This window comes from Natrix helvetica (assembly GCF_964273705.1).
Source record: "Natrix helvetica genome assembly, chromosome: 2".
Taxonomy (NCBI): Eukaryota; Metazoa; Chordata; class Lepidosauria; order Squamata; family Natricidae; genus Natrix; species Natrix helvetica.
The window spans coordinates 66,970,048-66,984,766 of NC_138552.1; the positions used below are offsets into that span (position 1 = coordinate 66,970,048).

General features: G+C 37.7%; 1 protein-coding gene across 2 annotated transcripts in view; it reads right to left on the minus strand.

Moving 5' to 3' along the window:
• The window catches only part of NAA35 (N-alpha-acetyltransferase 35, NatC auxiliary subunit), a 31,621-nt gene that overhangs the window by 13,730 nt on the left and 3,172 nt on the right, over positions 1–14,719 (minus strand). For both annotated transcript variants that reach the window (XM_081943544.1, XM_081943543.1), the window contains exons 4-15: positions 14,352–14,466; positions 12,145–12,219; positions 10,777–10,944; positions 10,131–10,197; positions 9,325–9,368; positions 8,531–8,581; positions 8,010–8,093; positions 7,330–7,444; positions 6,501–6,679; positions 6,084–6,143; positions 5,898–6,004; positions 5,270–5,336 (exon numbers count right to left, since the gene is read on the minus strand). In XM_081943544.1, the coding sequence (XP_081799670.1) occupies positions 5,270–5,336; positions 5,898–6,004; positions 6,084–6,143; positions 6,501–6,679; positions 7,330–7,444; positions 8,010–8,093; positions 8,531–8,581; positions 9,325–9,368; positions 10,131–10,197; positions 10,777–10,944; positions 12,145–12,219; positions 14,352–14,466 (1,132 nt within the window). The remainder of the gene's footprint in view (positions 1–5,269; positions 5,337–5,897; positions 6,005–6,083; positions 6,144–6,500; positions 6,680–7,329; positions 7,445–8,009; positions 8,094–8,530; positions 8,582–9,324; positions 9,369–10,130; positions 10,198–10,776; positions 10,945–12,144; positions 12,220–14,351; positions 14,467–14,719) is intronic.

Sequence of the window (14,719 nt, forward strand, 5' to 3'; positions counted from 1 at the left end):
GAAAATACTAGATGGTTCCGCCCCAGGCGCTTGATGGAACCAGACAGGTTCCAGATGGAGCTTGGGCCACCTCCTGTAGCCCTTACCCGCCCTCGGGTAGAGGACCTGGTGGTCGTGTGGAACAATACGACGACTGGGGCCTTGAACCGGGTGGCGCCTTTGCGGCCTCTCCGGCGGCACCGATCCACCCTGGCCCCTTGGTTTACCGAGGAGCTAAGGGTGATGAAGCGCCGCAAGAGATGCCTAGAGAGTCGTTGGAGATCCTCCTGTTCCGAATTTGACCGAACACAGGTACGAGCCCATTTACGGACGTACCTTGTGGCATTGAGAGCGGCCAAACGGCAATATTGCGCCGCTCTCATTGCATCCGCGGAGAACCACGGAGAACCGCCCTGCCGCCCTGTTTCGGGTGTCCCGCTCCCTTCTGTTTCAGAGGCCGCGGGAGGCCCCTCTACAGGGTCGGGCAGAGGAATTTGGGAAATACCTGCAGGATAAAATCGCTCAAATCCGGAAGGATTGGGTCCCTTTCAGTGGCCCAGTGGAGAAGTCTGTGGCGAGTCTTGAGAAACCAACCTGGGAGGAGTTTAACTTGTTTGCCATCGAGGATTTGGACAGAGTGCGCGGACGACTGCGACCCACCACATGTTTGCTGGACCCGTGTCCCTCCTGGCTTGTACTGGCATCCTGGGAGGTTACAAGCGACTGGCTCCAGGGCCTAGTGAACGCTTCGCTGGGCGAGGGATCTCTTCCAGCCGCCTTGAAAGAGGCGGTGGTGAGACCCTTGCTCAAGAAGCCTTCCCTGGACCCTACGGAGCTGGCTAATTATCGTCCTGTCTCCAACCTTCCCTTTTTGGCGAAGGTTGTAGAGAGTGTGGTGGCTTATCAGTTTCCACGACACCTGGAGGAAAATGATTATCTAGACCCGCGCCAGTCCGGCTTTCGCCCCGGGCACAGCACGGAGACGGCCTTGGTCGCGTTGGTGGATGATCTCTGGAGGGCCAGAGATAGGGGCTGTTCCTCTATCCTGGTCCTATTAGATCTCTCGGCGGCTTTTGATACCATCGACCATGGTATCCTGTTGCACCGACTGGAGGGGTTGGGGGTCGGGGGCACCGTTTTACGGTGGTTCGGCTCCTACCTTTCCGGCCGAACGCAACGTGTGTTGACAGGGGAGCAGAGGTCGACTCTAAGCCCCCTTATTTGTGGGGTGCCGCAGGGGTCGGTCCTCTCGCCGCTCCTGTTCAACACATATATGAAGCCGCTTGGTGAGATCATCCGTGGTTTTGGGGTGGGATACCATCTGTATGCTGATGATACTCAGCTGTACATTTCCACCCCGAAGCACCCCAACGAGGCCGTCGAAGTGATGTCCCGGTGTGTGGAAGCCGTACGGGTCTGGATGGATGACAACCGACTCAAGCTCAACCCCTCCAAGACGGAGTGGCTGTGGCTTCCGGCCCCCCGGTTCAACCAGGTAACTCCATCTCTGGCCATCGGGGGGGTACAACTTGCCCCGGTGGACCGGGCGCGCAATTTGGGCGTCCTCCTGGATGCCCGGCTGTCCATGGATGACCATGTGACAGCCGTGGCAAGGGGGGCGTTCCACCAGGTCCGCCTGGTGCGCCAATTGCGCCCCCTATTGGACCGGGATGCCTTGCGCACAGTCACTCATACGCTGGTGACGTCTCGCCTGGACTACTGTAACGCTCTCTACATGGGGCTTCCCTTGAAATGCACTCGGAGACTACAGTTGGTCTAGAACGCGGCCGCGCGGGTAATTATGGGGAGTACAAGGTACTCCCATGTAACACCTTTCCTGCGCGAGCTGCACTGGCTTCCTGTGGTCTACCGGGTGCGTTTCAAGGTCTTGATAACGATCTTTAAAGCGCTCCATGGCTCAGGACCTAGATACCTGCGGGATCGTATCCTGCCTCATACATCCCTGCGACCAATCCGCTCGCACAGAGAGGGACTCCTCCAGGTGCCGTCCACCAGACAATGTCGGGGGGCGGTGTCTAGGAGCAGAGCCTTCTCTGTAGCGGGCCCAGCCCTGTGGAATGACCTTCCCCCGGATATTAGGACTACCTCTGACCTCCGCGCCTTTCGGATAAAGCTCAAGACTCACCTATTCCAAATAGCTGGCCTGGCTCAACCATAGTTTGTTCACTCTGCTCCTGACGGGTTTTTTAATTTTAATTTTGGGGTTTTTAGATTTTACTGTGTTTTTTAATTGTTTTATTCATCTCCTCCCTCCTCCATGTACATGTATCTGTTTAGTGTGTGTGTATTGTCTATTTTATATTTTATGTGTTTTCTTGTACGCCGCCCCGAGTCCTTCGGGAGAGGGTGCGGCTAAGAAATACATTTTATTATTATTTATTATTATTATTATTTCCAACCACGCTCAATTTGCTGTCAATATCAACAATTTTCTTAGTGCTTTGTTCATATTTTTCTTCAATTTTTTGAACTCTATCCTCAAATTTCATCATCGTTTTGTAAATATTCTCAATTCTTCTCTCTATTTTTTCTGTTTTTTGTTCTACATTCTCTTTTCAATGTTCTCTGTACTTATTTGTACCTTTTGAATTTCTAGCATAATCATTTGTAATGTTAGTTCTTTTTCTTCTTCATGTTGTGCCATTCTTCTAGGTTATAAACCCTGCCACTAAAACATCCAAGGCTTTTTTGTTAAGTTTCAAACAAGTTCACAATAATCTTTCAAGTCAAGGCTTTCTCTTCATTCCAGTCCAGCTATTGATAGTACTCCAGAAGACCACCTGCATAAACAATCGTACTCTTCCCACTATCCCTTTCAATAAACAAAATCAGGAGCCTTGGAGTATAAGATGTTAGTCAGATGTTCAAAGGGAATAAGAAAAAAAAAACAATGTTTCCAAGCCTCCAGCCTCTAGGTGGCAGTGTTACTTTTTTCCCTCTGCTTTTACCCCCCTCTTTAAATTCCAAACTTAAGAAAAAAATTCTTAAAAAGAAATAATCCAGCCAAGCGTTGAAAACAGAAAAGAAAGAAATTCATAATCCACCAATATGAAAAAAGAGGAAAAATAAAAGAAGGAAAAAAGAAACCAGTCCAATTTAAAAAGTAAGAGGCATTTGTAAAAATTCCATCCATAAAAAAACCAAAATTAAAAAAGGAAACACACTAAGTTTAATTCAGGCTTAATTTGCCACTTACTCTCTCCTGTCTTCTATTTTAATTTTACTCTTTTTGTGTGTTCTCTTCTCTAATAGTAAAAATGTATCTCACCATTTCGACACACTCTCTCTCCTGCTTTTCTTCCTTTCAGGGGCTGTCCCAACCTTTTGCAGCTTAATGGCTGCTTCTCTGTTGCTGGAAAAAGAACTTCTCCTGGATCAATCAAGGACTTTGCGATGTCCCTGAGATCAGCAGGATGTGCCGTTCTCTATCACCGTCTCTACAGGACGGTTTAGATCCAAAAGGTCTGTCCAGCAGCAGAGATATCAACAGCAATCTTGGAGCTTCAAGATTGCATGTCGTATCGTTGCGATGTCAGCCCTGCCTCCCTAATTTCTCCTCAATTCTAAGTTGCTTCTCTCTTTGCTTAGTTTCCATCCATTGCTTGTTCTAAACACAAGTGCTTTGGAGAATAGTTTGACTCCCTCTTCTTTGTGGTAACCCCTGAGATATTGGAACACTGCTATCATGTCTCCCCTAGTCCTTCTTTTCATTAAAATAGACATACCGAGTTCTTGCAACCGTTCTTCATATGTTTTAGCCTCCAGTCCCCAAATAATCTTTGTTGCTCTTCTCTGCACTCTCTCCAGAGTCTCCACATCTTTTTTACCCCTGGCGACCAAAACTGAATGCAGTATTCCAAGTGTGGCCTTACCAAGGCATTATAAAGTGGTATTAACACTTCACATGATCTTGATTATATCCCTGTTTATGCAGTCTAGAACTGTGTTGGCTTTTTTGGCAGCTGCAGCACACTGCTGGTTCATATTTAAATGGTTGTTCACTAGGATTCCAAGATCCCTCTCACAGTTACTACTATTGAGCAAGGTATCACCTATACTGTACCTGTGCATTTCATTTTTCTTGCCTAAATGTAGAATCTTACTTTTTTCACCATTGAATTTCATTTTGTTAGATAGTGCCTAATGTTCAAGTTTGTCAAGATCCTTCTGTATCTTAAGCCTATCTTCTGGAGTGTTGGCTATTCCTGCCAGCTTGGTGTCATCTGAAAATTTGATGAGTTCCCCATTTATCCCCTCATCCAAATCATTGATGAAGATGTTGAAGAGTACTGGGTCTAAAACAGAGCCTTGGGGTACTCTACTGCATACTTCCCTCCATGTAGATGCAGTTCCATTGAGGACTACATGTTGAGTGCAGTTGGTCAGCCAGTTACGAATCCATCTGGTGGTGATGCTGTCTAACCCACATTTTTCTACTTTATCTAGTAGTAGATTATGGTCTACTTTATCAAATGCCTTACTGAAGTCCAAGTAAATTATATTGACAGCATTCCTCTGGTCCACTAATTTTATCACTTTGTCGAAGAATGCAATAAGATTAGTCTGGCATGATCTGTTTTTGACAAACCCACGTTGGCTTTTGTGGTGGCAACAGTGTACCTTGAGGTGATTTATAAAAAGAAAATCAATCAGTCCTTAGCTCACTTCTGACACATCTGTTTAGGTGAATCTAAAAGGTGATTGTAATATGCATCTTACTGCAATGTTTTCCTATCACTATAAAAACAATATAGTCCTTCTTTTGAAGTGCAGAATATTCCTTCAAGAATTTCTTATAATTTCCTATTAGTCTGTGAAAGTATCTTACAGCATCACAACTGAAAAATTTAGAAAGATAAAAGGAGAATCACAGGACCAGGCATCTGGAAACTGTTTCATTTTGAAATGTTTCAAGCACAAAATTTACTGAAATGCATTTTACCTGTAGAAATGGGCCGTTGTGTACTTGGAATGGGAAACTTTGTGAAATTTCAGACCAAATAAGTTTCAAGACAAAACATTTTGTCCATAATCCTAACAGGACCTTCTATACTACTTCCTTTGCTATTTTACAAGGCACTTTAAAAAATATTTTCTTCAAATTAATATATTATTTCTTCAATTCAAATAGCTGGTTGACTTTTTGCTAAAAGGATGTAACAATCCAACTTTGAACAGGTCATACATTGAGAAAATGTATGTTTATCCTTACTGTATGTAAGCATTAAAATAAATAGCACTAATATTTCATAATGCTATCAATACTCACTCGAACACAGTGTGTGACAAAGGAGTCAATATAGTCCTTAGCCTGGTGATTGTTATAAAGACAACACCTAAGAGAAAACGAGTGAAATTATTTTGAGTAAAAATTAAAGATATACAGTGTCCTAAAGCTGAGGTGAGCATCCCGTCCCTCCAATTATTTTTATGCCACACACCCCCAGAGCATATCGATAAGAGTACAAACCTTAAGTGATTTTTCACACCTTCGTATCCTCAGGGACACTCCACTCCAAATATATACAAACCCCCCAAAAACTTTGGGTGTGTTTGATGTTATCACATCACTACCCTCTGGTCTTTGGAGGCTTTTTTAAAAAGTATAACTCATGAACAAATCAACTACTTCCTTCTATCCTTAGGTGAAACACATGACTTGCATTCCTAACAATGGTTATGCCATAGAACTCCCAGATACTTTTTCTCCCTTAACAATACTTAGATATTTTTTAATTACCAGAGAAGTCTACTTCTGAGTAGAAGTGATTTTACCAACACCTTGGTATCTTAGTATAAAGATATACTTTATATAGTATAGTTTTTAAAGTATCTAAGATATTTTGAAAGAAACTATAAATATGTAAGTTCATACCCAAATAGATCTTGCTACTTACTTTGGTGAAAGTACTGGTGGACTGACAAAAGATCTTAGGGCATCTTTTACCATGTCTTGCATAAGGTGAGTACCAAACACTTTTTTATTGTCCACAAGGAAAGTGGTCTGAAACAAAATGTATCTTTGTTAGTTTATATGTTATGAAAATAATTTCCAATCTTTTATTGTACTATTTCCAACTTGCCTGTAACAGTGATCTTGAAAGAATACAGGGTGATTGTTCACTAAACTCACAGAAAAAATCCTAATTATAAACAGAGTAAAAAAACCATGGTTAATATTTTGAATAAAGATAAAGTCAAACTCCTCTTTGGATATAAAACATCTAGCATCAGCAGAAGAGAGCTCCCCACCCTTCCTCAATGGGACATTTGAGACCCTTCTTTGGGAGCAATTATAAAAAGTAATTGCAGCATTCTATTTCAATAGTCTTTTTAAAATGTCTTCATTAATTGTTTTCTGTTTTTCAAATTGACATATGAAACATGAAATGAGAATTCGTTTTAAGTCTAAAAAGCATTCATGAAAAAGCCCTTGGAATTATTCAAAGAGGATGCCTTTGTTTCTCAATTAATAATATGCTAAAAGTATTCATACTTACTAGTATGCAATGTAAATTGGTTAAATTGATGACTTCACACACAGTTTTGATCCGTTCTATAAGTTTTGAAAAATAGTTAACCATTTCTTCTCTTTTAATAATTTTTGCATATCGAGGAAAAGTTGGAGGGAGCAATCTCTGATTAACTAGTGGCTCAAAGCCCATCATTATAGGGTGATCTAAAAAAGTAATAAAGAATTCAGTTATGATTCTCCATTTAAGTTCTCTGTTATATAATAGCTAATCAATGAACAGTTTATCAATTAAAGAACAACTTTCAAAGTATTACTTTTGTCAGCTAAGCAATTTAAGATTAACCTTATCAAAATGTATTGAATAGCATTCAAGTACTACATAGGTAATAAGGAAGCAAAATAGAATATTGTGCATAAGAATCAGTCTCAAGACAAGTAAGTTCTGAAAATTACACAGCAATACTAAGGACTTGTAAAGTCTGAATTTACAATGACAGAAAGCTAGAAATCTGAACTTATCCTATAAAGGAGAAAAGAGAATATATTGGAGAGACTCTCAGTGAAGATCCCCAGTGAGAGAGGATGAAAGAATGACTCCTAGACAGTCTGGATTTTGCTAAACCATTTAAAAATTCTATGGGTGATCTCACTGACACACAAAAATGACAATCTTCTTCCAACAGGCTACTAAATATTTATATTTCTAGAACAACAAATCTGAAGTACCTCCTTGTACTAATATAAAGTTTTCAATATGTTTGTGTCTCAAGAAGAATTCCCAACTGAGACGGAAAAGTTTAAAATAACCCTTTCCCAGCAAGAGCTAGAGAACATTTCTAAAAATAAATGCTTACCTCCTTTGGTGGTATCATTCTGAGCCTGAATACCATGATGTATTAAGTTGTGAATCGCAGAAAGCAAATCAGCAGCTTGAGTCAGCAACTTCTGAGCTTCTGCAACTGCACTAGTCTGTTCAGAAACAAATTTTAAAACTTATGTATAATAAAGCAACACCTGTATTAAGAATTTGTACAAAAACAGAAAGCATAATATATTAGTGTACCATACTATATTATATCATATTCTTGCTTATGTATGTTAGATCTAAAGATGCATCTCAGTTTTAAAAATTCAAAATCAATCTTATAGTTTTGATTATTGGAAAGTAAAATGACAGCTTTTAAAATGGGTAGTGGCAACATGGCCCGCTAAGAACTCTACCTGCTCAAAATGTTGAAATGCTACAATGAACATTATGCAAAAACTGAAATGTCAAATAATGTCAGCCTAAGATCCCATGATATTTCAGCCACGACAAGACCATTCATATTAACATGTAAGCGTATGTCTCTGGTGCCTGAAATTTTGAATTTTTTTGAGTGTATTTTGACACCTAATATTCTCAGTGTATTTGTGAGCATATATGCTACTGTAGTTTCTAAATGTAGAAGCTCTTCATAATATCTTGCATGAAAATATACAGAAACAATTTGAGGCAACTAAAATGTGTTTTAAAATATTCAATTAATCATACCTCTTTCTTGGTAAAGGCTATTAACACAGTCAGTAATATCCGAGTAAACTTCACTCTGCTAAAAACTGCAAAGCACTGTTGATGCTATGGTAAAATCAATTTCAAAATTAATAATTTTCAAATGTTATATAAGAGAAGGTTTGAAGCTTAAACTATGTTTATTATCTATACATATAAGAGTTGTATTGCTACTCTGAACACCAAAACAATTTTTAAAAAACAAATTCCCTTCTGGATTAGTTAAATAATAATAGTATAAGAATGCCGTTTTCAATATTGTACTTTAAATATGATCAATGTGCATGATTACCAAAAAAAGCAATGCCCAATTCAAGTTCTGCCAAAATCAAGACCTAAACGATCTCCCCACCCAGGAATCTTATGATTCTTTTAATTAATTATTTATCATTGTGTGTGTGTGTGTGTGTGTGTGTCTGTCTGTCTGTGTCTGTCTGGGTGTATCCCCTTTTCAGCTTAGGATGCTTTTTATCTGATCTTGTATAGAATACTAACATCCTTACTTCAAGTTCTACTTCTGGATCTCTCTCTTCTCCTTGTCGGCTTCGAGTGCTCTAAAATAAAAGGCATTACAACAATTTAATGAAGTATTATATAACTTCATAGTCCAATGTCACGTACATGTGATCTTTGTGCAAAAATAGGTAATACATTCTATATTACAAACAGTTCGTTAAAACTTCTAATTCACCCATGGAATCAGAAACGAAGTACTTATGAAATGTGAATCCATCCCATTAACAGCTAAAGCATAACATCTAAACATCCTTTCATAGCCCTAATATTCTGGCTTGATTTACACTTTCATTGGAATGCTGTATTTGTAGATTAAGTCTCTACAATGAACTGCAGTTGAAGTGATGGTGGTCAAAGTTCTTTTCTAGAAGATTAAGACTCCCCCCACTCCTTGAACAGAACAGTGAATAAAAACAGCTGCGCCATCTCTCTTAGTTTGATATCTTATTAGAATAATCTTATATTCATTCCTAAAGTAGTTCAAAAATAAATTTCAATTAAACGAGAGCCTTACCTTTTGGGACAAGATCATAGAAATTAACAATGTAACAAGCCAAATGCCTACCAATCTCCCAATTCTTGCCATTCATACTATCTCTGTGCCAAATATATCATACAGCAGGGAACGACTTTTACATTTTTAAGTACACCCCACCAGTTTTATTGATCCTGTATGTTATAGTCAAAATATTAGTGTTGTATATTTGAACAATTTGTCCATATTTCATTATACTAGAAATAGCTTTATATATCTAACTTCTGAAATAGCCAACAGAAATACCTTAACTCGCCGTTGCAGGTCATCTTCAACATCTTTTAGCATACCTTTAGCATGGAAAAATATTACTCAGTTCAGCAATATGAATGCTACTGGGGGGAAAAAATCACTTAGATACAAAAGTCTGAGAACAGGACAAATAGATCCAGGTGTTTTCCAAGAATCTTGGAAAGCTGATTTTTGACTTTTTTAAAAAAGAAAGACACCATATGTTTTGGTAAAGCATCATCTACTTGGTTTCCAACTGTGTTAAAGTCTACTCCTATTTTTTCTAGCATGTCTCTGGGGCCAAAGCAATCTAGAAAATTTTTCAGAAAGGACAGGAGGCAAGATTACTTTTAGCCACCGATCAAAGATGAGGAATTTAATCATATATAATGTACTTCTACCAAGAACAGTACTGAAGACAGTCAATGATACAGATAAAAATAACTTGCTTCAGAAAACAAACCCCTAATATATCTGGTCAGGAATTTGCACCCAATTACTGACTTTGGTTTTCAGTGTGGTCCAAGATCACCTTGTCTTTAATTTTTTGTACTAATTAAGAACTTGGATGTTCAGTTTTTATTCCTACTTCAAAATGCATGCATAAAAATATTTTCTTGTTAGAATCTTACTATTTGTAATACAACTTTGAAACCTATTTATTTGTTTATTTTATTCAGAAAACTTATATAGCTGCCCACTTGTTCACAGTGACTCTAGGTGGCTTACAACCAATGAAGAAACACACTATAGAAAATAATAATAAAACTTAAGACTTTATTTATTCAAACTAACAAAGAGACAATGAATTTGAATTTTACCTGTAACTCGAAGATCTGTCACACTGTTTGCCATCTTAAATCCGTACGTCATAGCCTGAAAATCTTCCTAAATACAAAAGTGGGCAGGGGGTGGAGTGAACAGAGTTTTGCAGTCAAAACATATTTGCCACAAGTAGCAATTTGCTTCACAGAATTTCTGCAAGAAGCATGTTAGCCTGCATTTGTATCACTAGATATTTTCAGAATACACTCACAAGACATGTGGAATATAACAAAATTTTAATATTCCATATTTTAGGAATTAATATTATTCCCACTTCTGTATGACTTAGGGCCAAACCTGTTATAACAGCATTCAGTACAAAATGAGGGATACATCAAGCACAAAGGAATGAAGAGTTTTGCATCTATACATGTAAGCTACCCTACACAACTATGGAAGGAGATGTTCCAGAAAGTGTATCTTTAACTGAAAGCAAGAGGAAAAGCTTATAAACTACAGCAAATAAAATGTAAAAGCAAAATTAGTATCTTGAGAAAGAGCTCACTATAATTAAAAAGACAAAGATACTAAGAGATAGGAAATAAGAAATAATGGATAAAAACGATAAGAATAGCCAACTGCATCTTGAAGGAATGCAAGTTTATTGAAAAAGAGAAAACATTAAACCAAGAAGAAACTCACCTCTTCAAATACTAATGCTTTGTTTACTTTTTCTCTAGCAATATCGCAAATTTTCAGGATGCCCAGTGCAAATGCCTTCATAGCAGGATCCTCAATAAAGTCAGGATTATGAATGTAGAGGCAGGTGAATACTGTCTGTGCCAAGGAATGGCCTTCTAGCCATGTTATCTGAAAATATTGAGAAGGTAATAAGGAACATGAAGCCATTTGTGGGGCATCAGAATATTTAAGACAACAACAACAACAAAAATCTTGTTTTGTCCTGAGCATGGAAGAAACTTTTAAAAAATTTCTTGCTTTGCTATTCAGGCAGAACTCTTGAAAATGTTACTTTGAGCCTGGAATATTTTTCAGTCGTGGTATAAATAATACATGGATATAATAACATGCAGACACACAAACCCCTCTCATTGAGTATCTACTTAAATATCCTACCTAAAACTATGATAACGGTTATACCTATGGTGACCATATTTTCTTGGAAAAAAACTAAAAGATAAACCTGAAAAAGGGACAAGCCTAAAAGAGGTTCATAAGGATAACAAAACTTAATTATGCATACTTATAACATTGCTTTACAAAAGAAAACAAGAATGAAACCAAGAAAATAATGAAATGAAAAAAAAATCTAAAGGGCACCTTGCTATCCCTTATAATAAAGGGAAAACCATCATTGTAGTTACATCGCAGAGTAGCCCCCAGTCTACTCTAGTTTTGACTAGACTACATTTACTTTCATTAGGGCCAAGTGGTTGATGATGTTATGGTGCAATGTTCTAGTACAGCCATAATAATCCTACTCTAGCCAGAGCCTTTGTAATATGGACCATTTTGGGGGTTAGGGGGAGCCAGATAAATCCCTTCCTATTTCTATCCAGAATATTGTAGTCTACTGTGCCTTTCAATTCTATTCATGGGCTGCACTGACATATGGTTATGCATCTTGGTCCCCTATTATAAAAGAAACTGGTTGCACCCACCCTATACTATTATCATGTATGGAGAGGAAAAGCTTTTGTAAGTTCAAAATAGGAATCCCGCTTTATTAAAGTTGTGTCCAAACACAATGGCTTTAGAAATTATTTCTTTCAGAAAATGCACCAACTTAATTTTCAGGCACAATGAATACTATTTTATCACAAGTAATCTTATTATCTTTAATAAGATCTACTTTCTACATCAGGTTTTTGAAGCTACAACCTTGAAAATGAGTTAATAAATTGGACTTATTCAGAATTAAAATATTCTGCTTAGAACCAAGGGCATAAACTGCTTCAGTTCTGCTTTTATTAATCCAAAACCTACTTTAAAGGCTTAAAGAAAGAAGTTATTTCCACTCAAGCAACACTAAAAACATTACAGTCTTACCAAGCAGCAAAAGCAAGTGTCCATTATTCCTATCAGTTCAGGCAAGGATAAGTCTTTAACTTTAATGGTCCCATCCTTTAAAAGAACAAGGGGGAAAACGTGAGGTTTCTATTAGTAATAAGTGAAAATAAAATTGTGAGGAAATATTTCCATTTACTGTTGCAATTACTAGCTGAGGCAAGGGATTGGTTCTCTCCTGACAGGCAAAACTAACTGACCTATAAAGGAGAAAAAAAGGACAATCTATTACTGTAGCAGTTTTTCTTATCAGTCAGTATTGTAATCTAAAGCCTCAGTGTGCTCCCTAACATATTTTTGTGATCCCTGGACTTCTCTCCAACTATCTCTCTGAAAAAATTATGTTTGTTTCTTATTGTTTTAATGTGGGAAATGTACAAAAACCTAAGCCCTAAAACGGGTGTAATAGGTAAAAAAAAACAACCCTCTCTTCCTAAGGCCAGAATATCCTGCCTTTGCCCACATCCCCCTAATGTGATATGGTCATTCACACTTTGAATCATCCTGCCCATTATGGTCTTTATTCCCAACAAACGTAGCTACAATCCCCTCCTGCAGAAGGTTGCCTATTTCTCCAGAAAATGAATGCGGACATTATTTACAATAGGTATTTGAGTTATCCTGTTTTCATTTTGCTTGCTCCTTTTTAAATTTCCTGTGTTGTACAACTTTGATTAGGATTGACCAACTCCTGATTACTCTGTAAATCCTTCTGAGAATCTCAAGATGTTTTACATTCCTAAATAGTGAGTAGTAAGAAAATAACATAAGAGAATTCTGGATGAAATGGATTATCTCAATGCCTTTCAATCAGGCCCACAGATGAAATGGAAACGGCACTGCTGCTGCTCCACTGGATGACTATCAGCACCTGAATGAGCACAGGGGCAATCACATATCCTGTTAAACCTCTCAGCAGCACTCAGTATCATTAATCATTATCACAGTCCTGAGTGAGTGGATCTAGATAATGTAATATGCAATCAAGAAAAAAGAGCTGGTGGCTCCTCCTAGCGGGTTGCTACACAACCTAGTCCATTTTCTACACTCATTTTTTAATTTAAATGTATATGCTGTCCAGTTCCAGTATTAGAGATGCTGTAAATTATCTTTATTCAAAGCCTGGGATACTGAAGGACTCAATGGGACAAAGCCTGCTCAAACTGAAAATCAGAACGGTAGGTGTACTTTCTCAAAAACCATTGACTCCAGTGGCCCTAGATCAGGAGTGTCAAACTCAAGATTCTGCTTATGTAGCTGACAGCACTCATAGGGGAGATTTTCAACAGCTTTGTCTATACCCAGCTTAGGAACCAAGGGCTCTGGTCACAATAATTCATGCCTTAATTCCTCCAGATTTGGTTGCCCCCACACATTTTACATGAGCCTGTCTTCAAAGATTCAGAAACTACAGCTACCTTCAGGATCACGTTAAAGCAGAACCTGTTTTATACACTTGACTTAAGAAGAGAGTTTAAAAGTCCCACTCTTTTGAGAAATTAGAAGAGTAGGAGGAAAGAAACAGGAGTTTCCTCTGGCTGTCCTCCAATTTTGGACTAATTTGTCATCCAAGGATTAGATGGTTCATTCACTCACATATTTAGGAAGATGACATCATACTTCTTTGCCTAGCTTTTGAAATCTAATATTTTAGCAGGCTTTTCTGGTTTTTACTTCATTTATAACTCATAAGGCTCTTTCTTAAAACTCAAATTTTAATAAAAATTTTCATTGTTGTTTTTTTGAGAATACTTTAAACTACCTTAAATCTATTTATTTTGCAGACTATTTATAAATTAAACATAAATATCATCAACCCTCAACAGAATTATTTCATTGGGTGCTCTTAAGATGTTTATGATACAAGAGACATTCTTTAATTAGGATCAAGTTTCAGTGTGCATGATTTGCTCTAAACCAGAAAATCAACGCATCATTGTTCAGCATTAACTGCCACAATGTTCGTAAATGTGATGTGTTCTCAGAAGTCATGTGTTTTTAAATATTATTGGTTGTTTTTTCCTTTTCATCAGTTAAAGGATCTTCAATGTAGTATAAGAGAGAAAAAGAAGCAGAACTTAAAGCCTTCTCTTTCTTAATGCAAGAAATTCACACTTGTCACAATATTTGTAGTCATATAACAATGCGTTATTTTTATGATTTATTAAACAGTTGACACTAAAACTAACCTTGATAGCTTGTTCGAAGTTAAGAACTTTACGATTAACTTGGTTTCCAATCATACCAGCATCCATCTTAGGATCCATCATTTCAATAGCAGACATGGCTTCAAACAGACCAAAACTAAGGATGTTCAGAAAAGAGAATAATTAAGTTTGTATTAGCAACTTAAACAAAAATTAATGCTTATGCAGTTTAAATGTATCGTGCAAACTTAAATATCCATCTTAAAAAGTACATCCAGAATATACTCTTAAGCAAGTAGAAATAGAGAATGTGAAAAATATTAGCTATTTTCAGTAAAAAAAATCTATAATTCTATAACATAAAATCTATAAATCTATAATATGTGAATATAATTTTTATTTTCCATAAT